General features: G+C 45.5%; 1 protein-coding gene across 7 annotated transcripts in view; it reads left to right on the top strand.

The window, feature by feature from the left end:
* The window catches only part of PUDP (pseudouridine 5'-phosphatase), a 352814-nt gene that overhangs the window by 88294 nt on the left and 242616 nt on the right, over positions 1-21904 (top strand). Inside the window, exons 4-5 of one of the 7 annotated variants that reach the window (XR_008617965.1) lie at positions 11118-11302; positions 11398-11953. The exons of 4 other annotated variants lie outside the window; for them this stretch is intronic. Coding sequence is in view for 1 of the 3 variants with exons in the window: in XM_055086304.1 (XP_054942279.1) it covers positions 11118-11252 (135 nt within the window). In the remaining 2 variants the exon portion in view is untranslated. Of the gene's footprint in view, positions 1-11117; positions 12096-21904 lie in introns of those variants that run through there. 2 more of the 7 variants (XR_008617966.1, XM_055086304.1) reach the window with 2 other exon arrangements.

Raw genomic sequence — 21904 nt, 5'->3', positions numbered from 1 at the left:
CACCACTTCCGTTCAACATTGTACTAGAGATCTGAACCAGTGCCATAAGAAAAGAAAACAAAAGACACCCAGATTAGGAAGGAAGAAGTGAAACCATCTTTAAGCATAGACACATGATCAAAACTCCAATGCAATATACAAAATAGCTACTAGAACTATTTGTTGAGTTTAGCGGAGTTCATTATCCAAAAAAGTTAACTGCTATCTCTATGTATTAGCAATGAACAATCAAAAATGTATATAAAAAATCAATACCATTTACAGTAGCATCAAAAATATGACATATTCAAAATAAAACAAATGGGACCTAATCAAACTTAGAAGCTCTTTCACAGCAAAGGAAACCATAAACAAACAAACAAACAAGAAACACGAAAAGACAGCCTATGGAATGGGAGAAAATATTTGCGAATGATGCGACAGACAAGGGCTTAATCTCCAAAATACACCAACAGCTCATACAACTCAACAACAACAACAACAACAACAACAAACAAGAACCCACTCGAAAAATGGGCAGAAGACCTTAATAGACATGTCTCCAAACAAGACATACACATGGCCAGTAGGCACATGAAAAGATGCTCAACGTCACTCATCATTAGAGAAATGCAAATCAAAACTACAATGAGGTACCACTGGTCAGAATGGCCATCATCAAAAAATCTACAAACAATAAATGCTGGAGAGGGTGTGGTGAAAAGGGAACCCTCCTGCACTGTTGGTGGGAATATAAGTAGGTGCAGCCACTGTGGAAAACAGTATGGGGGTTCCTCAGAAAACTAAAAATAGAGCTACCATATGATCCAGCAATTCCATTCCTGGGAATATACCCAGACAAAACTCTAATTAGAAAAGATACATGCACCACTATGTTCACAGCAGCACTGTTCACAATAGCCGCAACATGGAAACAGCCTAAATGTCCATTGACAGAGGAATGGATAAAGAAGATGTGGTACATATATACAATGGAATACTACTCAGCCATAAAAAAGAACAAAATATGCAGCAACATGGATGCAACTAGAGATGATCATACTAAGTGAAGAAAGTCAGAAAGAGAAAGACAAACACCATATGATATTACTTATAGGTGGAATCTAAAATATGGCACAAATGAACCTATCTACAAAACAGAAACAGACTTGTAGACATAGAGAACAGACTTGTGGTTGCCAAGGGGCAGGGGGAGGGAGAGGGATGGAGTGGGAGTTTGGGGTTGGTAGATGCAAACTATTACATTTAGAATGGATAAAAGACAAGGTCCTAATGTATAGCCCAGGCAACTATATTCAATATCCACTGATAAACCATAATGTAAATATAAAAATAGAATGTGTATATATATATATGTATAACTGAGTCACTTTGCTGTGCAGCAGAGATTGGCACACCTTGTAAATCAGCTAGTCTTCAATAAAAGATATATCACATATTCAGGGATAAATTTGAGAAAAAGTGTGCAAAACCAGTAAACCAAAAACTAAAACAAAAAACAACAAACAAACAAACAAAATTCTTGAGAGAAATAAAAGAACGAAATCAATGGAGAGCTATGCATTGTTCATAGGTTGGAAGACTCAATATTGTTAAGATGTCAGCTCTCCCCGAGTTGGTCTATAGATTCAACACAGTCCCATTCAAAATTCTAAAAGGCTTCTTCTTTAAAATTATCCAGCTGATTCTGAACTCACGGTGAAATTCAGAACACCCAGAATAGCCAAACTGCTTTGAAAAAAGGAACAAAGTTGGAGGACTAACACTAACTGATTTCAAGAGGTATTATAAAGCTGCAGGAATCAAGAGAGTGTGATATCGGCATTAAGATAGTTAATCAGGGCTTCCCTGGTGGCGCAGTGGTTGAGAGTCCGCCTGCCGATGCAGGGGACACGGGTTCGTGCCCCGGTCCGGGAAGATCGCACATGCCGCAGAGTGGCTGGGCCCGTGAGCCATGGCCTCTGAGGCTGTGCGTCTAGAGCCTGTGCTCCGCAGCGGGAGAGGCCACAACAGTGAGAGGCCCGCGTACTGCAAAAAAAAAAAAAAAAAAAAAATGTATCTATATAGTTAATCAGTAGATTGGAATAGACCCACATATACATGGATAACTGATTTTGGCAAAGATACAAAGACAGTTCAGTAACGAAAGGGTAGTCTTTTCAACCAATGACACTGGAACAATTGGATATTCATATTAAAAAAATGAACTTTGATCCATGCCTACGAACAATACATACCAATAAGCATACATGCTAGTATTAACTCAAAGTGGATCATAGACTTATATATAAACTTAAAACCACAACACTTTGAGAAGGAAATAGAGAGTTAAATCTTTGAGATTTAAAAGCACATCTAATCTCTGCATCAGTTCTGGGTCAGCTTCAATTGATTTTTTTTTTTTCAGTCATGCGTTATTTTTTCTTGCTTCTTTGCATGCCAGGAAATTTTCAATCGGATGCTAGACGTTCTGTTTTTAACTGTTTAGATACTAGATATCTTTGCATTCCTGTAAATATTCTTGAGGTATACTGTTTTCCGTTAGGTTGCTTGGAAACAATTTGTGACTTTGGGGTCTTACTTTTATGATTTGAGAGGACGGTTCAGAGCAATGCTCAGTCTAGGGTTAATTATTCCCTATTCCTAAGGCAAGACCTTTCTGAATACTCAGTGCCCCATGCAGCACAGTCTGGCTGGTGGAAACAGGCACTCTTGCCAGCCCTGGGTGAGCCCCGAGCACTGTTCCCTCTAATTATTTCAGGTGATTCTTTCCTTGGCCTCATGGAGTTTCCTCACCCTCGCGTGTTGAGCCTCAGGGAGGCCCTGGGAAGGTCTCTGGGACGCTCCCTCTCTGCACAGATTTCCCCTGTTTGGTACTCTCTTCCGCTGACTCCAGTCAGATTGGTCTCCCCGGGGTTTCAGTCCACCTCCTGCACTCTTGAGAGGCTCTGCCTCAGTTCCCCATCTCTGCACTGCCTCCTGGAAACTCTCCAAAGCCTTCGACAGTCACAGCATTCATCTTGTTTCCTGTCTCTCAGGGTTCTTCATTGTCAGATGTCCAGGTTCACCCTGAAAATCACCATTTCCAATATTTTGTTTGTTTTAATGGTTTTTTCGGGTGAGAGAGTTAATCCAGTCCCTGTTATTCCTTCTTGGCCAGAAGTGGAAGTCTTTCCATTACTCCTATCTGATCTCCATGGTATACAATAGTATACCATGAATATCTTCATTGCAAAGAGGAAGCAATAAAATAACAGACATCTCGGTCTCCTCAGAAATATTAAGGAAAGCTCCGAAACAACCCTGTCTTGTGTCACCGTTGCCCTCAGAACTCCTCTAGTTACGGATCAAACATCTGTAGATTTTGGACCATGCCCTTGCAAATATGAATAACCATAGATGGATGAAGTAACAGGGGAGATGTCTCCTTTATCCCACCAGAAGGAAGGGAGGTGAATGCACTAAAGTTGATGAGGTGATGCCTGCAGCCCAGTTTGTTAATTATGTGGTTGAAGTGCTTGGAATGATGAGGGTAAACTGATGGTGCTGACACATCATCTTCTGAGGATGCTGACAGTGACAGGAGAGAAAATGATTTTGCAGGTGAATGATAAAACCACCTGCAAAGAATTCTTCAGTCTTTAATTCTGTAATTAATGTTGCATAAAATCAGCCATATTATGTTGTCTTGAAAATTAGGCAGTTGCCCATCCTTCACTCGCTTCTATGAGTCTTCAGCAAGTAGCAAAAAATGAGACATCACAGGCATTTTGTGCATGCGATGTTCCAGCAGAGGTCTCCAAAATTATACCCAGCCATTGCTGGTTCCACCCTCAAAGCCAATCTGCACATCTGTATCTATAGCTATGATTTTGACAATATGAGTATAAAATTGCTATCCACAATAATAAATCACGGAGACATGATTAAACAGATTTCTGTGTGGTTGTGTATAATTTTAAGCAAATTTGCAGCCCAAAACTGTTTACCTTAGACATTCCAAACATCAAGGGTTAAGCAGTGGTTCATGACAGTTAATGCAGAACACATCTTCCCTGGCCCTGTTAAGTAATTGGGATGGCAATTTGATACAACATAAGGAGGTAGAGGGGGTTTAAAGGCATTTGTGTGGGGACTCTATTTGTTTTTGGTCTCCGAGGGTCTTTGATCTGTAGCACAAGCCCTTCCGTCTAATTATCTCTAGGTTGCTAAGGAATTAGATCCCAGTCCGGGTGGTCCATTGGGTTAACTTTGCTTCCTTATGAGTTTACACCAATAGTAGCAAAATTAACATTCCCATACAGCTGCCATTGAAATAAAAGGCCGTGCACCACCACTTTTATAACAGAAGGATGCTTATTTGAGCAGAATACCACTTGCAGCTAGAAAAGATGAAAATATTGGCCTTTTTGATGGACTTGGAGAAGAAAAGTATTAAATTATTTCTCAGACTTCTCTGGATGTCGGAGTTGGTTTCTGTTTGAATGTGACGCTGAGCTGAGATAGGGAATAAAGGCTGCCCGTCTTTACTTAAATTAGCCTAAGAGTTCATCAGCGTTCTCCATAAACGTGCCAGTCGGCCGACACACACTGAGCCTGCGTTCAGCGAAAGCCTCGGGGTCTTTCTCTGCAGAACTGCAGTGATTTGTCATCGTAAAAGCCCTCCGCCGTGCTCAGCGCCCCACCTTCCTCCCTCGGTCTCCCACGTGAGACGGTTTGATTGACCACGTCCCCCGTTACCACCGAGACCACAAGGTGAAGAACATCTCCTGTGGTTTCGGCACCACGGTGGCGATCGGCAAGGCGCATTGAAACGCGACAGCGTGACCATAACACACACACACACACACACACACACACACACACACACACACACACACACACACACACACGGTACTACCTTTACAAGGGCTTAAGACAACACGTTCATCTCCCCACCAGTTTTCATATTAAACTGCACACACACGTGGTACTACCTTTACGAGGGCTTAAGACAACACGTTCATCTCCCCACCAGTTTTCATATTAAACTGCTCTTTGCCATCAGGACACAGTTCCTGACCCAAAGTGACAGTAAGAAGATGCTCCAGCAAAGGTGAAGTGCAGTTAGGGGCGTGTGCCGGTCCTCTGGGCCCTTCTGCCGCTGGAAAGCTGGCCAGCGCCTTCTCGGCTGGTGATGGCCGTCCCCAGGTGGCAGCCGGTGGACCATAGTGAGTGGGCCACCCAGTGCCTAACATCCAGTCAAGAGCTGGAACGCACGCACCTCTGTGTGTGTTAGCAACTGGACGTGGAGCCGTGCCCCCAGCTTGGCCTGGCCAGGGGACAGCGGCCTGCAGCCGTCTTGCGCCGCGGCCTGAGGGTTTCTGAGAAGCCACGCGGGCATCCCACAGGCTGTGTCTGTTGAGTGGCCAGGGCAGGGGCTTCCTGGCTCCGCTCCTGGCCACCAGCCTCCCTAGAGAGGCCACGAGAACCTGAGGGTGCTTGCTGAGGCTCTGAGGCTCTATTGCTTCCACCACGGCCAGAATTTTAGTCTTTTCTACCTGCAAGTGGTATTCTACTCAAATAAGCGTCCTTTAGATAGATAGATAGATAGATAGATAGATAGATAGATAGATAGATAGATAGGTAGATGATAGATATACAAATAAGGCACTGCCTTTTATTTCAATTGCAGCGTTATGTTAGTTTTGCTGTTATTGGGTGCAAACTCATAACGAAAGGATGTGGTCTCTCAAAACTTAGCATTAATCATCATTTTTGTCTTTTTAAAATAAAGACAGTCTCAAGGTAGGAGAAAACCACCTGACTGTTGTGTCCCATGGTTAATTGGCCACATCAGCAGGGCAGAAATGGGTATGTATGGTCTGGTCTGTAAAAGATACATTTTTGTTTTCTTCAGTCACTCGGCAGCACTTGGTTTTTCTCCAGAGGGCTGAGATATCAAAACAGCATCTGTTCAGTTTCTCAAATTGCCTTTGATGTGTAATACCCGAAAGGTGTTTGGCCTACTACACCAAAAGTGCACTCGTCAAGAGACACATTGGAGATCATGAGTAAAAGCACAATTACATATTACTTTCCTTATTGATAATTATGTACGTTTAAACTGAAGACCACAAAGTAAAACGAATATTCCACGTTTGCTCCTGTTACTTTTCTTTCGGGGGAAAGGAAGTGGGTGGGTTTGTACCCTGAGCGTACATCAGGCCTTGGTGTGTGTACAGGTGGGCGTGTATAAAATCGGTCCTATATAGCATCCAGTTTGGGGAAGAACTCTTAGGAAGTCTCAGCCTCCCAGGCAAAATAAAAACTTGCTTTTTCTGCAGTTGCACAGCAGGTAAAATGAAATCTGTTCTCATTTCCTGCAGCCCTGGTGGCAAAAGCTGTTTTAGCGGAGGGCAAACTCAACGTAGGATGGCAACTGAGACGTAGAACTGAGGGCTTGCAATCTTCTCGGGCCCATGGTCCCCTCCGTGAGGGGATGCAGGGGCCTGGGAAGGGCGGTTTGACAATAACTCTCAGGGGGCCTGTGCCGTGGTTTGTGATGTACGCTAATTGTATGCTCTTAACAACCTTCAAACCAGGAACCTTTGCTTACTAATTATTCCCGGCCCTTCCTGAAATAGCGTGAGCAGAGCTCTTCAAACAGACCTAAAGTACTTGGTGTGCTTTGTTAGTTTAAACTGCAGGGAAAATGCTCTTCTGGAGCCTCAAAAATAGTAATGCATCCAAAATAATATGAAATGAAAACGTGTGGTGTCACAGTCTTTGACTGGGTGAGGCGGGGCTGAGGTAGAGGATTTGGGGCAGGAGACCAAAGCCATGTGACTTATATCCAGAGGACATGTGAGGTCAGCGCTGAAGCTAGGTTGTCAGCTGGGGGTCTGGGCAGCACTCAGAGCCAGAGATTACGGTGGATGGTAGGTGGGAGCAGAGCACTAGCACTACAGGGGTGGACATTATTGGATTCTGTTGGATGCATCTTGAACGTAGATACAATATCCTGGACTGCCCTGCGGCCGGAACCCCAAGGGCCAGGGTTTGGCCGGCCAGACACCTAGTCCTTGATGCACGATAATTGTTTCCAACATTTCCCCAGTGTCTCTCTGCCCGCACTGCCAACAGAAAGGATACTCAGCCTGTGGCCCCCGTGCTAACATCACCACCATCCAGCACCCAACAGGATGCTCCTGGGACAGAGGACAGATGCTCCGTCACGTCCTCATCCGCAGTCACAGAGACCTTGTACCAGGAGCCTTTGGGTTACTAAGCCAAGCGTGGGAGTAGCACATGGGCGAGGCTGCAGGACCGCCCTCTGCAGTGTTGTATTGACTGTGAATTCAGTAAAGGTCTCACAGCGGAATCCAGTTCCTGTTGATCTGATGATTGAAACGGGGGGACGGAAGACGAGGAGGACTCATAAGTTGTGCTTCCCAGTGTATGTTTTCCAGCTGTATTGAAATATCATTGACACGTAACATTGTGTAAGTTGAAGGCATGCGATGTTACGGTCTGATGCCCGTGTATGTATGTTGTGAGACGCCTGATGTATGTATGTTGTGAGACGCCTGATGTATGTATGTTGTGAGATGCCCGTGTATGTATGTTGTGAGATGCCTGATGTATTTATGTTTTGAGATGCCCACTGCAGCATGGCTAGCCAACAGCTCCGTCGCCTCACATACTTGTCATCTCTTCCTGTGCTGAGAACACTGAAGACTGGCTTCCTCAGGAACTTTGCAAGCCAACAGCTCCGTCGCCTCACATACTTGTCATCTCTTCCTGTGCTGAGAACACTGAAGACTGGCTTCCTCAGGAACTTTGCAGTCCATGAGACAGCGTTGTGAACGACCATCCCCGTGCTGTACAGTACATCCCTGGAACGTCTTCGTCTCATAACTGGAAGTTTCTACCCGTCGACCAACATCACCGCACATCCCATAACCCCCAGCCCCTGGCACCCACCGCTCTATTCTGTCTCTATCACTTAGGGTTTTCTTTTTCGATTCCACATAGGAGTGAGGTCATACAGTATTTGTCTTTCTCTGTCTCACTTATCTCACTTAGCATGATGCCCTCAAGATCCATCCATGGTGTTGCAAATGGCAGGATTTCATTTTTTTTCTTTTATAGCTGAATAATATGTGTGTGTGTGTGTCGTACCTTTATCCCTTTATCCATAGATGGACCCTTAGGTTGTTTCCACGTCTTGGCTATTGTGAATAAGGCTGTATTGAACACGAGTGCAGATATTTCTTTGAGATCTTGTTTTCATTTCCTTTGAATGTATACCCAGAAGTGGAATTGCTGGACCGTATGGTAGTTCTAGTTTTAATAGTTTGAGGAGCCCCCATGCTGCTCTCCACAGTGGCCGCACCAATTTACATCTCTACCAGCAGCGCGCAAGGGCTCCTTTTTCTCCACACCCTCACCGGCACTTGTTATTTCTTGTCTTTTTGATGAGAGCCATCCGAACAGGTGTGAGGTCGTGTCTCGCTGTGGTTTTGATTTCCATTTCCTTGATGATTTTCATGTACCTGTTGGCCGTTTGTATGTTTTCTCTGTAACTCAATCTCTTTTCCTGTCCCAACCCACCAAAGGTATACAACTCACGGCTTGTGGGAGGGAGCGCCCACTAGTGGTGGCTTGGGAGCTACGCGAGCATCTTCATGACGGGAAGTTTTTAAAAGTTTCCCACGTGTACTTCCCTTGAGATTGGTCACCGCAGAGCAGTGAGCTTAAGGTCGATTCCAGTCAAGAATTTGGAATACTCTCTCTAATCTTTGCCTTCTGAATACTAAGAAAAGGGAGGTGATGATTTAATCATGTTCCGTGTCACCCCTGAGGATAGACATGGGACCAAGGGTGTAAAAGTTATACAAAGGCAGATTTTGATTTATTATTAGAAAACAGGTTTTAAAAAACTGCTGTTAATTACCATCGGAATGTCGCAATTTGTTAAATCTCGACTTCCCGTCCCTGGACATATGATAACCTTCCGGATACACCAAGATGGGTTAAATGCCTCAGCGTTGCTTTAAATTCCTCTCCTTTGTGCTCCCTCCTGTTTCTAGAATGTTCTAGATATTTGTATTTTGGTTGTCTTCCACACTAGGTTGTCAGTCTTTTAAGGACAGAGATTAATCATGTCTTACTCACCTTTGTATTCCTAGCATCCAACACAACTTTGGGGTACATCAGAGTTACTGAAAAAAGAAAAAAATCCTTGAATGGAAATGGGGCCTGTGAGGTTGCAGGAGGGCAGTCATACTAGTTGAGACGTAGAGTTTGATTAGCTTAAAGATCCTTTGCAATTTTAAGATTCTCAGAGTCTGTTCCCCACCAAAGATTATGATGTAACCCATCATTACCAAGTTAGATGCTTTGAACGGACACTCCAATAGATTTGAATAGAGTCACTCCTGCTTTCCAATTTTACAAATTCCTGATTCATGTTGTGAACAGACAGTCATGAAATGACTCGTTGTGGGCATGGACTAGAGCTTAAATATCCTGGAAGAGACTACAGCCAGCACTCTGTTTTAATCAGCTTAGCTTGCTGGCGATACACCACAAAGCTGAGGAAACAGAAATTACTCCCATGAAAAAAATTCCAAAATCCAGTATTACCAAATTACTGTCTTTGCTCTAAAGATAGCAAAGGAAACCAGCACCTACTTGCTATCCTAACTTTTTTCCTCTGATTTCATTTCTGGCTGTTGTCTGATTCCCTTGACATTTATATCAGATTGACTGGATTCCATATTCTAGGAATATCATTTTTTTTTTAAAAAGTCACTCAATTCTGTCATTTGGAATATATCAGTCCAAGTGTCAGTCATCATTTTGCAGGACTGCTGCCTGACCTGTGGGATTCTCTAAGCCAATTCTGTGGATGCAGGGGGAGCCCCTGTTATCACGGGGTCAAGAATTTACTGGCGTCTTTTTCCTGCCCGGTTCCCAGCCACATCCTGAAAACTAATCAAGAACAAGTCTTGTGAATTGTACTTTTATTTTAATCTGTGAGCACTTAACAGCGTCAACCATTTAATTCTATGCCCCCTTGATAATTCAGTCCTCATTTACAGAACTGAGGAGGAAAAGGAAGAGTGAACGCTACTCACAGAGCAAGGAAATCTGTCCCTCCCTCTGTCCTTTCTCTCTCTCTCTCTCTCTCTCTCTCTCTCTCTCTCTCTCTCTCTCTCTCTCTCTCTCTTTCTCTCTCTCTCTCTCTCTCACACACCTCTCTCTCTCTCTCTTTCTCTCTCTCTCTCTCTCTCACACACACACACACACACACACACACGCACACACACACACCTATCTTCACAAATGACGTTTCTCCATGTTGTTGAATGCATAACACTTCTAGCAGGAGAAGATCCCTTTGAGATCAAGAGGTCATTACATTTTTTAATTGAAATATAGTTGATTTACAAATTGTGTTAGTTTCAGGTGTACAACATAGTGATTCAGGGATTTGTTTTTTTTGCAGATTATATTCCATTATAGGTTATTACAAGATACTAGGTATAATTCCCTGTGCTATACAGTAAATCCTGGTTGCTTATCCATTTTATGCATAGTAGTTTATATCTGTTAATCCCATATCCGTAATCCCCCCCCCCCAATTTGGTAACCACTGGTTTGTTTTCTATATCTGTGAGTCTGTTTCTGTTATGCATGTACATTCATTTGTATTATTTTTTAGATTCCACACATAAGTGATATCATACAGCATTTGTCTTTCTCTGACTTATTTCACTAACCTTAATGTTCTCTAAGTGTATCCATGTTGCTGCAAATGGCATTATTTCATTCTTTTTTATGGCTGAGTAATATTCCATTATACACACACACGTACGCGCGCGCACACACACACACACACACACACACACACACACACCCCACATCTTCTTAATTCAGTTATCTGTCAATGGGCACTTGGGTTGCTTCCACGTCTTGGCTATTGTAAATAGTGCTGCGGTGAACGTAGGGGTGCATGTATGTTTTCAAATTAGAGCTTTCTCCTGATACGTGCCCAGGAGTGGCATTGCAAGATGATATGGTAGCTCTGTGTTTAGTTTTTTAAGGAACCTCCATCCTGTTCTCCACAGTGGCTGCACCAATTTACATGCCCATCAACAGTGTCGGAGGGCTCCTTTTCTCCACGCCCTCGCCAACGTTTGCTGTTTGTAGAAATGTCGTCGCATGTAAAGAAGGTTAGGAGCTTGGCTACTTCTGTGGAATAATCTCCACATACAGGGCCGTGGCATCAACGAGAGCTCCCCTGAACGTGCAGGTACGAATGGTTGTCCTCCGCCCGCTTCCATGCGTCACCTGCGCGCCACCGACTTTGCACGCTTCCTCTGCTCTCCGCACCGTGTGTCCCTCCAGGTGGACAGCCATCTCCGCAGGACCATCTCCTTACCTCCTCCTCCTTCCCAGCACCCCTGACTGGGGGGGTCTTCCTTCGGGACCGGCAGCTGGTCTGCCCCTGTGCCTCCAGGAAACAAAACGCCTCTCCGCAGACTCAGTAGCAGCCGTCTGAGCAGAGAACCTCTGCTGCTCTCGCGGAGCGAAGTGGCTCTCTGGAAGGAGAGCTATCGGGAACACGTGTCCAGGGGCTAAAGACAGGAAGTTTTAGAAGAGAAATACATGTCAGTTTCAAAAGATAAAATCTCCGGAGCTGGCTAATAATATTTATGGAGCACCTAACTGCCAGAAGCCCGAAGCTTTCTTCTCATATAATCAGATAAGGGCTGGCATCAAAACATTGCTCTGAGATGGCCAAGGGGTGTCTATTATCCCCATTTTCCCACAAAGGAAACCGAGATGAAAGGTTTTAAGTGGTTTTGCCCAGAGGGTCAGAGAAGAATTAGAAGTAGCATCAGAAGTAGAAGAGACTCGCTCAATTTAGACTGTGTTGTATTAGACAACTTTGTGAAATAAATAAATGCTTTGATATGTATATCTGTACGCATAAATCAATCTCTCTGTCACACACACACAACACACACACACTTCTATTCCCCAGCTGGTGGAGTATGCTTGATGTTGTAGTATTCTCTCTCAAGGCACAAATTACCTGAATGAAAATCCCTATATCCTAGACTGAGCGCTCACCTTCCTAAAAGTCACAGATTCTTAGGAGTCAGGTCACAGCAATCTAGTCCTTTCTATGGTAGCTCCTACTTGGGTTCTTTTGAAATCATGTGTTTAGTTTTGGAGCTCTTGAGGAATCCAGAGAATCGCCCTAGACAGGGTCAGCGGGCACACGCTCTAGAGAAAGGGAGCCGCAGACCGATTGCCTCCCGGGAGGAAGTTCAGGGAGTGAGCGCTGCAGCACAGGTGAGGGGCTGCCGCCCGCCCGTTCCTCCTTCCCACTTGGCCCTCCCCACACACTTCATGCCCTAGAACGTCTCCTGCTGATGGAGTGAGGAGAGAGATGCCGAGTCCTGAAAGCAGTCATTACGGGAGAAAAGGATGGCTAAGAAGATGTGCTTTCACTTGTGACAGAAAGAGGGAAGGAGAGAGGGAGGGAGGGCAGGAGAGAGAGAGAGAGAGAGAGAGAGAGAGAGAGAGAGAGAGAGAGGGAGAGAGAGGGAAAGGGAGAGAGAGAGAGAGAGAGAGGGAAAGGGAGAGTGTTATTTTTTTTTTTTTTTTGGCCGCGCTGCATGGCACGTGGGATCTTAGCTCCCCGACCAGGGATCGAACCCACACCCCGTGCATTTGAAGGGCGGAGTCTTAACCACTGGACCACCAGGGAAGAGCCCGAAAGAGTCCTTTTTGCAAACAGCTGAATTGAACAGTACTTTCTCTGAATGGGTCAGCTCATGTAGGTTTCAGTCATGGCCCATAAGACACAGAAGCCTGTGTCTTATTAGTGAGTGCTGGTCCCAGCAGGTCACGCCGACCACCCCCTACTGGCCCCAGCAAGACTGTCACCTCCGTGGGGAGAAGAGTCACGATTTCTTCCACTTTGTATCTAGCACTGGGACACACATCGTAAGCACTCAGACTGAATAATTTGATGGCTCTCTTCCTTTTTTTTTCTTTTTGCCAGAACTTTGGGGGAAGATATTGGAATTCTCTCCCGTGCTTATGAGATTTTGCCTTCTTTCCGTGTCGGGCCACAGAGGGTCTCTCATTTAGCAATTTAAATTTGGTGGAAGGACCTCAAACTGGCATGAAGCTGTTTGAATGAATCGAGATAAGCTCCTTTCTGAAGAAAGAACTTTCTGACCTCTTAATACTTCTTTCATACCCTAATCCTTAAATAATGTTTCTAGCAATAATTCCACTTTCCACATATGTAGCAGAAGATCTGGGTATCATCAAAATATAAAATCACTGTTTTTCAAATATTATTAAGTTTCTGTTTAATGTGGAGTAATAGCTCTGTCAGGAGACCAGATATAGATAGATGGTTTATTTAAGGAAACAAAAGACAAGCCTTTATTTATGATCCTCACCGTTGTGGTAGGTTGTGTACGTTGTATAGGCAATTGTGAAAAATGGGCTAAACGTTACGGTTGGATGAACAGTTTCATCTCAGTCTTTGTTTATAGGTCTGTGTTTATTAATTGTTCGGAAGGCACAAGCAGCCTTCTCGGTAATGCTGCCTGGCTCCAACTTGATAGATCTGACTCACAATAAACATTCATCATGCCATTTTTTTGGTGTTTGAATAAGTGATTTTTAGAATCATTGAAAAATGTCTCTTTGTCTTACTTTTTTTCCCCACTGTCGTCACTTTTTAAGAAAATTGGTCCGGTTCTTGCAATAGAGTATTCCAGATCTCCTACATCACCCCCCTCCCACTGTTTCCAGGTATTTTACGCTGCATTTATTCATTTTCACATGAACCCAAGGAACATCTTTCTGCATGGACCCGCCATACCCGATCTCATATTTGAACGTGTTCTTTCCATTTCCTTTCCTTTATTCTCTAGCATTGCACTGTCTGGTCCCGGATTCAGTGCGAGATCTGCGTTGCTAAATTGGGTCGTTGGCAGATGTGTTCTCTTTCTAAGTTCTGAGACTGGCTTTCCTCCCCTCCCGTCTCTCCCTTCAAGGATGCAGTTGGTTTTCCTTTCACCTTGGTCTTCCTGCACCTGCGTTGCCCGTCCATTTGGACCCTGTCCAAAGCTAACATTTTCTGTACTTCCCGGGAAGTAAGAGAGTTCTGCAGCCACGTGTCAATGCAATTGAGTTCCCTTCTTGGCGGTCTTTAGCCAACAAGAGTGTAAGAAAGAATCTCAGTCCTTCAACACAAAATGTGCAAGTGGAAATACTGACATTTGAGGCTGGCTTGAACACCTGTCACTTCTTAGAAGAAAATTGGTAATAATTTTCTTCTTGTCCTTAACTTTTTCAGGAATCATGGGGATTGTTCAAAGCTTTAAAGGAAGTAACACGTGTGTAGTTAGGATTGTTACAGATGCTTCGTTGACTTACTCCCCCTTTTCTTTTTACCCCCAAGCAAATTGATGTATTTGATGTTAAAAAGATTAATATTTGTAGACCGACTGTAATTTATCATCAAAATTGGGAGTGAAAGGGGGCATCAGTAACAGTTAGCAGGACAGCGAGAGGATAAACCAGTGGACTCCCTGGCAAACCGGTCCGGACAGTTTCCTTAGCTATGACCTAACTCAGCTGCCTGGAGACCAATTTCTGGATACTCTAACTGAAGTAGCTAAAAAAGTCATAAAGATTTACAGAGAAAAGAAGCTGTAAATCTTGGTTGTAGTGACTTTATCTCTGTGGGGATGCATGCCAAAAACTGCCTGAAAAGAAAATTCTGGTGCGCTGTTCACACCCTACAGAGTTAGTTGAACCCAGTTCCAACCGGTGGAAAAAATGCGAGTCAACCCAAAAATAAGCACAGTAATTCATTCACTCAATTCCTCTACAAATACGCCAACCTACCCCTCTCTGCTAGGAGTTCCCACTCAAGAGAGGGAGAAAGATAAGCCGGCAGTTATAATATCCTGCGATGAGGGCTGTGTTGGTTTTTTTTAAATAATAGATTTATTTATTTATTTTTATTTTGGGCTGCGGTGGGTCTTCGTTGCCGCGCGCGGGCTCTCTCTAGTTGCAGCGAGCGGGGGCTACTCTTCGTTGTGGTGCGCGGGCTTCTCATTGCGGTGGCTTCTCTTGTTGTGGAGCACGGGCTCTAGGCAGGCAGGCTTCAGTAGTCGTGGCTCACGGGCTCAGTAGTCGTGGCTCACGGGCTCAGTAGTCGTGGCTCACGGGCTCAGTAGTCGTGGCTCACGGGCTCAGTAGTCGTGGCTCACGGGCTCAGTAGTCGTGGCTCACGGGCTCAGTAGTCGTGGCTCACGGGCTCAGTAGTCGTGGCTCACGGGCTCAGTAGTCGTGGCTCACGGGCTCAGTAGTCGTGGCTCACGGGCTCAGTAGTCGTGGCTCACGGGCTCAGTAGTCGTGGCTCACGGGCTCAGTAGTCGTGGCTCACGGGCTCAGTAGTCGTGGCTCACGGGCTCAGTAGTCGTGGCTCACGGGCTCAGTAGTCGTGGCTCACGGGCTCAGTAGTCGTGGCTCACGCGCTCTAGAGCACAGGCTCAGTAGTTGTGGCGCACGGGCTCAGTTGCTCCGCGGCACGTGGAATCTTCCCGGACCAGGGCTCGAACCCGTGTCCCCTGCACTGGCAGGCGGATTCTTAACCACTGCGCCACCGGGGAAGCCCAAGGGCTGTGTGTTTTTTAAGCCAGCATTTGTGGGTATTTGTTACAGCAGCAGGAGGAAACTAATACAGGTTGATGAAAGCTTCCCAGAGGATCTGCGCTTCGGTGAACAACATAGAGGTGGGCCAGACAGGAATAGTCAGGAATTCCAGGGGGACCCAGCACAGACCTCTGCCCAAGGCAGAGTGGAGAGGGCTGAGATTAAGGCTGCAAAGTGAGTTAGGAGGCCACGGCACCCACTGAAGTCAGAAATGTAAAGGCTTTAACTAAGCTCGGTGAGGAGGATGGACAAAGATTAAGAAACAATTTACATCAACACAGCGGCCTCCCTACAGCATAATTCCTCCAGGGTGGATACATAATAGTGACTTGGGCCTTAAAGGAGAATTCAGAAATATATATATTTCTGAGAGAGAGAGAGAGGGAGAGAGTTTAAACAGTTGAAAATTTGGTAGTATACTTTATCACGTATCTCATCACGGGCAAATTACTTAATCTATTTACATTACCCACATCTGTAAAGGGGGACCGTCCCACTTATAATGCTTATATCTTAGGCTCCCTTGAGAATTAGACAGTGTGCTACAGAAGCACTCATAAACAAAGATAAGCTACTTATTATTACTTACGCTTAATAAATAGCATATCCAAGTCTGCAGGAGAAGTGTGAGAAAGGATTTTTTTTAGTCGTCTTTGCTCTCAGAATTGCTGCTGACTGAGAATGCACAAAAGCAGAGCTATAGAGAGGGACTGCGCATCCTTATTATAATTTTACACTTTGAGATGGGTGGAAGAGTAGGACTGAAATTTGACTTACTCTGTTGGATCAACAGCTATTTTAAGGCATCTCCAAATGCCCCGCACACCAGGCTGAGACACAAAATGGGAGGCTGAGTTCCTGCTCTCTGCACAATCTCCATCCACTTGAGAAGAGAAGCATGCAAAGAAAATAATTTCTATTCATTTATTGTTTGTAACACAAGTCATCCATTCTCATCGTAAAAAGCTTGGAACCAATAGGACATCATGTAAAACTATAAATCACCAATAACTCCACCATCTGGAGATCATCCCTGTTAATATTGTTGCTATTTTGAAGTCTTGCTGAAGATTTCAACCTCTCCACAAATCTCTTCCCTATCTACCCCAATCCCCCTTTCAAAAAACCCAGCAGGTATGTGCTCATTGCCTAGGCAGAGAAATATAAAAGAATGGCGTGTACTGAAAAAATTCCTTCCCTTGCTTTTTAGAAGCCTGAAAAAAACATCAGGGACCTGGACCACCAATGGCATCATATGAGGGGACTTGAGAATAGGAGAAAAAAAAAAAAAATCTTGGTTAGGACTTCCCTGGGTGGCACAGTGGTTAAGAATCCGCCTGCCAATTCCAGGGAATGGGTTCGAGCCCTGATCCGGGAACATCCCACATGCCGCGGAGCGGCTAAGCCCGTGTGCTACAACTACTGAGCCTGCGGCCACAACTACTGAAGCATTCGCACCACAACTGCTGAAGCCCGCGTGCCCTAGAGCCTGTGCTCTGCGATAAGAGAAGCCACTGCAGTGAAAAGGCTGAGCACTGCAAAAGAGTAGCCCCCGCTCACCACAACTAGAGAAAGCCCGCATGCAGCAACGAAGACCCACCGCAGACAAAAAAAAAAGTTTCTGGATTGTATAAATAGGCTCCTATGTTGTCCTCTAGTTTTTTATGGTTTCCCATTAAGTATGGTTTTACATTAAATGTTGAATCTTTGCAAAGTGAGTGGTTAATGAATTGGGAATAACAACACTTCAGGCACCATCTCAAAATGCAAGGTTGCCAGCACCTCCTGAATTCCACCCTGTTCCGTCTACCTCTCACCTTTAAGTCTCCCCGATTTCTGTTATTGTGGGGAAAATTGCATAACCACATGACTCAGCAATTCCACTCCTAGGTATATGCTCAAGAGAAATGAAGACATCTACACACACACAAAAAAACTCGGATACAAATGTTCATTGAGGCATTATTCACAAGAGCCAAAAGGTGGAAACAACCCACATGTCTATCAGTGGATGACTGGATAAATCAAATGTGATCTGTCCATACAATGGAATATTATTCAGCCATAAAAAAGAGTGAAGCTCTGACATGCTTCAGTGTGGATGGACCAAGAAAACATTATGTTTAGTGAAAGAAGCCAGGCACAAAAAGATCACATGTTGTGTGAGTCTGTTTGTTTGCAATGTGCGGAATAGCAAATCCACAGAGAGAGAAATTAGGTGAATGGCTATCTAGGACTGGAGGCACAGATGGGTAGGTGATGGCTACAGGGGACAGGGTTTCTCTGTGGGGTGATGAAAATGCTGTAAAACTGGCTGTGGTGATGGTTGCAAAACTCTGTGAATCTACCAGAAGCCATTGACTTGTATAATTGAAATGGGTGAATTTGTTGTGAATTACATCTCAATAAAGCTGTTAAGTTTTTTTTTTTTAAAGAAAAGTAAAATATATAGTGCTCTAAGTGCTATGCAGAAAAATTAAATGGGAAATGTGTTAAGGAGTTTTACCTGGGTTAAATTTTAGTTCAGGGTTTTCCTGCCATTCTCTAAATTCCTATAAATAAGTAAAAGAGTCCCGGAATCAGAGTCAGGTAGTAACATGCGGAGAGATACCCACCCCTCTCCTGCTACATTAATTGAATTGTTTCACCGCAGGCTTGAAAAACACCCCAATTCTTTTGTCCTCCAGGAAACCCAGGGTTTGACCCGGAGAACACTGCCTGTAAATCCGTAGAAAACCCTGCCTCAAGGACCAGAATTCTATCTAAGGACTCGCTGAGTTCCACAGTTTGCTTACCCAAGGGCTCTGCTTCGCCAGCATAATCCCAGCAACACTTGAACAAAAGTTGGGTGGCTTAATAGCAACGGGCCCACTGCATCCACAGAAGGGAGAAATCAGAGCCTTTCTGGCCGTTACATCCTTGTTGCATGTCATCGCTTTCTGGCTGATAAAGGGCTAGTGTTTTCTAAAATTAATGTGCTTGGTACCTCTCCAAGTTCTATTTTAAGGGTGCTTTTGGTGTGTCAAAAGCCTTCAGGAAGTTGTCCCCAGGCTGGCCACTCTGGAGGCAGCCCCGTCCCTGTAGAGATGCTGGGAGCCCCCCCCACCCCCACCCCCACCCCCACCCCCGGCAGCGGCAACCCAGGTGCCCCACCAGCTGGCCTGGGCTTGTGTGTCCCTTGTCGCTCAGCTCTCGCACCCGGAGCACACCTGCCGGCTCCAACCCCAAACGGCCCAGGGGACCCACACACTCTCCCAGTTAGACTTTTATCACGGTGAAACCTCCGGCGGATTACGACCGCGCCCTCGGGCCTGAGAAGTCGGAAAGAAGTGGGCTTGTACTTTCATAAAATAAAGATATAATAATAATAATAATAATAATAATATAAAGATACAATAAATTGTCCCCTGAAGGAGGGACGCCCTTGAAACCATGTGAAAGGCGTAACTGCACCAGGAAGTAGGAAACTTGGGAAGTTGCCGACCCCCACCCCCACCCCCGGCAGCGGCAACCCAGGTGCCCCACCAGCTGGCCTGGGCTTGTGTGTCCCTTGTCGCTCAGCTCTCGCACCCGGAGCACACCTGCCGGCTCCAACCCCAAACGGCCCAGGGGACCCACACACTCTCCCAGTTAGACTTTTATCACGGTGAAACCTCCGGCGGATTACGACCGCGCCCTCGGGCCTGAGAAGTCGGAAAGAAGTGGGCTTGTACTTTCATAAAATAAAGATATAATAATAATAATAATAATAATAATATAAAGATACAATAAATTGTCCCCTGAAGGAGGGACGCCCTTGAAACCATGTGAAAGGCGTAACTGCACCAGGAAGTAGGAAACTTGGGAAGTTGCCGAGGGCTGTGGTCTGAACTTCACTTTTACTTTTCGCTATTTGTCTGGCTCTGAATTTAGAGTTCTCTCTTGGGCTTTCCAACAACACGCACATCCTGGGCGGCTGCCAGCACTCGAGGGTGGTAAAGACTAGCAAATATGAACTATAGATTTAGCGGTGTCAGAAGAAAGTAAATTGGGTTCACATTGTATTTCCTTCTGCCTTCGAATGTCCCGAAAGCAGAATTTGATTTGCAGCCTCAGACCCGAGGCAGAGATGGGCCGTTGAGCCCCTACGAACCAGAGAGTTTGCATACCACCTTCTCCTCCAGCTGCCAAGACCCCACCTTACATCTCCTCTCCGGGCAAAATTAAATTAAGGGCTGAGAAGTCTGCTCTGGGGCAGTCACCCCTTAATGTGGAAACTTAAAAAACTGGAAGTCACCAACAAAGAGAATAAAACTTGTGAGTGCCATGCAGGTAGGGCATGATGGATTCACACAGAACAGAGGAGAGAAAGCCCAGAAGGTGTGCGCTGAAAGAGCCTGCAAAGAAAAATGCAAAATCCAGCCTGCCTAGAGGTGGCCTGAAGAAAGAGGCTAGATTAGAAATATCAGAGCCGCAGGAAGAATGGACGTCTATCTTCCTCAGAGAACATCAGCGTCATCAAGAAGCATGAAGCACCAAGTTAGGGAGGAAACACCATAAGGGAACCAGCTCCCGGGCATGGAGATTAACCGCAAGGGGGTTTCCTTTTCCAGCCAGCTTGGTCATGCGAGTTTCAGTCCATTACTTAGCATCACTAGGCTTTTGTTGCAAAAGGAAAGACAGTTAATACCTACCCCACAGGGTTGCTGGATTGATGTTATATATGTGATAGCAACTAAGACGAACTGCCTGATGACGCAAGTCGGCTGTCATGACCCGAAGGAAATGTTCTATCGATCGAACAGGAGTGAGCAAACTGCGGCCCACTGTCCGTGTTTGTAAATAAAGTCTCGTGGGAACGCACTCCTACGCATTCCTTAGTTATTATCGTCCATGGTTGTGTTCCTGCTACAGCTGCAGAAGTAGCTGAAATGGAGTCCAAAGGTCCTTAGATTTGCTCTCCGGCGCTTTATGGGAAAATCTCTCTGACCCCGGCTCTAGAGCTTCCGTTCATCGCCATCCACTTGGGAGCAGCAATAAGGTTCTTCTCGCCGGTCACCTGTTACGTCTGGTCATAGATGACTTCATTTCATCCCAGGAGATGTATTGTCATCGCCGCTTCATTTTGGGGAAGACTGAGGCCCCCAGGTGTTGAGTCCTTTCCTCAAAGTCACACGGTGGAAATTGGGGAGCCGAAGTCCTGCCTTCACCACCAGTTCTGCGTCGTTCCTCACTGCTGTTTTCATTAAATACATAAATAAATAAGGCTATAATGCGGCAGGAGGAAAACCCAAGTCCTAGATGAAAACGGAGATTGTTCGGCCGGTTGGTGGACGGTAGAGCACGGACCCAGGGAAGCAGCCGGCCTTCCGTGGTGGCTGTCCTCAGAGCGGCAGAAACCGGGGCAGAGCTCCCGTTTCCTGTGGACGCGGGGCAGCAGGCGGGGGAGGACTTCTGCTGTCTTAGACCTCCTTCCAAACCCACCCACTTCCAAACCCACCCAAACTTGCACTGCAGAATCTACTGACTCCCTCTGAAAGGGCACTCTCCTATCAACTCACACCCCGTGTTCACTGACTTAGCAGACGTTTGGTCCTCTTCAGAATGTCCTTAAGATACTGGATCCATAGGGACTTCCCTGGTGGTCCAGTGGTAAAAAAAAATCCATGCAGGGGACATAGGTTCAGTCCCTGGTCGGGGAACAAAGATCCCACGTGCCGTGGGGCAGCTAAGCCCACGTGCCACGACCGCTGAGCTCGCACACCTCAAGGAGAGAGCCCGCATGCCGCAAACTGCAGAGCCCACGCGCTCTGGAACCCGTGCACCACAACTGCAGAGCCCACGCGCCCTGGAGCCCGCGCACCACCACTAGACAGAGAAAACCCACACGCCACAACTAGAGAGAAGCCCGCGTGCCACGATGAAGAGCCCGCGCTGCAATGAAAGATCCTGCGTGCAGCAACTAAGACCCAGTGCAGCCCAAAAAATAAATAAATAATTTTTTAAAAAGACCTTGGATCCATAAAACATTTGCTCCGTAAGACATTTGCTCCACACCAAAATGTCCTTGATATCTGGTCATATTTGGTCCTGTCCAAAACATCCATAGATGTTTGCACCACACTAAAAGGTCCTTGATATTTGCTCATGTTTGGTTCTGTCCAGAACATCCATGGAC

This window comes from Physeter macrocephalus, chromosome 7 (assembly GCF_002837175.3).
Source record: "Physeter macrocephalus isolate SW-GA chromosome 7, ASM283717v5, whole genome shotgun sequence".
In the NCBI taxonomy this organism is placed as follows: Eukaryota; Metazoa; Chordata; class Mammalia; order Artiodactyla; family Physeteridae; genus Physeter; species Physeter macrocephalus.
Note: the sequence above shows the minus strand (reverse complement) of the source record. Positions and strands in the feature narration are given on the sequence as shown.